The 1,004-nt window shown below is 22.9% G+C and overlaps 1 protein-coding gene across 1 annotated transcript; it reads left to right on the top strand.

The window, feature by feature from the left end:
* Positions 1-225: 225 nt before the first annotated feature.
* On the top strand, positions 226-618 carry LOAG_14468 (hypothetical protein; the record flags this gene model as incomplete). The annotated part of the gene is made up of 2 exons (XM_003149965.2): positions 226-286; positions 514-618. Exons 1-2 carry the CDS (start codon positions 233-235, stop codon positions 616-618), a joined length of 159 nt encoding a protein of 52 aa, XP_003150013.1. The 5' UTR covers positions 226-232.
* Between the last annotated feature and the right edge of the window lie 386 nt (positions 619-1,004).

Consider the following 1,004-nt stretch of genomic DNA (forward strand, 5'->3'; position numbering starts at 1 on the left):
TATTCATTTACATTTCAGTTCCATTAACAAAAGCCTAAACTATTGATGGATTTTTAATTTTTAAAAATTTCTAAAACAATTGGAAATTTTTATTTTTACAGTATATGACATCAAACGAAAATACGGAAGCATTATATCGTATGTTCAGTCAATTGTTAGATCGTAAACTTCTTGAATTAAAAAAGGTCAAAGTACGGTGGAAGAGAATGGTGATGATATTAAGGAAGATTATATGGCGCAATTTATCAAACCTGGTACCAGTGTTTCGACAATTGATCTTACTAATGTATGTTTATCATATCTTCTTCTTTTTTTTTTTGATTTTAAATTTTTATCGAAATAAAAATGAAAATGAAAATATGCAATGATAATAAGAAAAAAAAAAGATTCATCGCAGAAAGTAATACTGAATGATAGCAATATTGATTGAATTAATTAATTTCTTAAATTATTTTTTCATTTTTCAAATCTCAATGTAACTAATTTATCCATCTTTTTTTTCGTTTTTTTTAGTGTGGTAAACTTGCACTCTGTTCAAAATCAAGTACCCTTCAAGGTAGTATAAGACGACGACGGCGACGAATAGCCAGAAGTCAAAGTATGGGAAATTATATTTGAAAAAAAACAAAACTTTTTTTTTGTTATTATTTCGCATAACTTTGAAATTGTCATTATATTATCCGAATTTTCTCCATTTTCATTTCTTTATTTATTTCTTTTTTGTTGGCCAACCGATAATGAGCTTATTTTTTCTTATTTTTTGTACATACACTCACACTTTTTCATTTTTTTTTAATACAAAACATCATAAATTTGTTTATTATTATCATTTATTATTATTATTACTATTATTATTGTTAATTATTATTATTATTACATTATTAATTATTGCTATCATTAATTATTATTACGATTAACTATTATTATTAATCGTTATTATTAATTATTATTATCATTGATTATCATTATTGTCGACTATTGTTGTTTATTATTATTATTAACTA

The sequence above is a fragment of the Loa loa genome (assembly GCF_000183805.2).
Source record: "Loa loa unplaced genomic scaffold supercont3.999, whole genome shotgun sequence".
In the NCBI taxonomy this organism is placed as follows: domain Eukaryota; kingdom Metazoa; phylum Nematoda; class Chromadorea; order Rhabditida; family Onchocercidae; genus Loa; species Loa loa.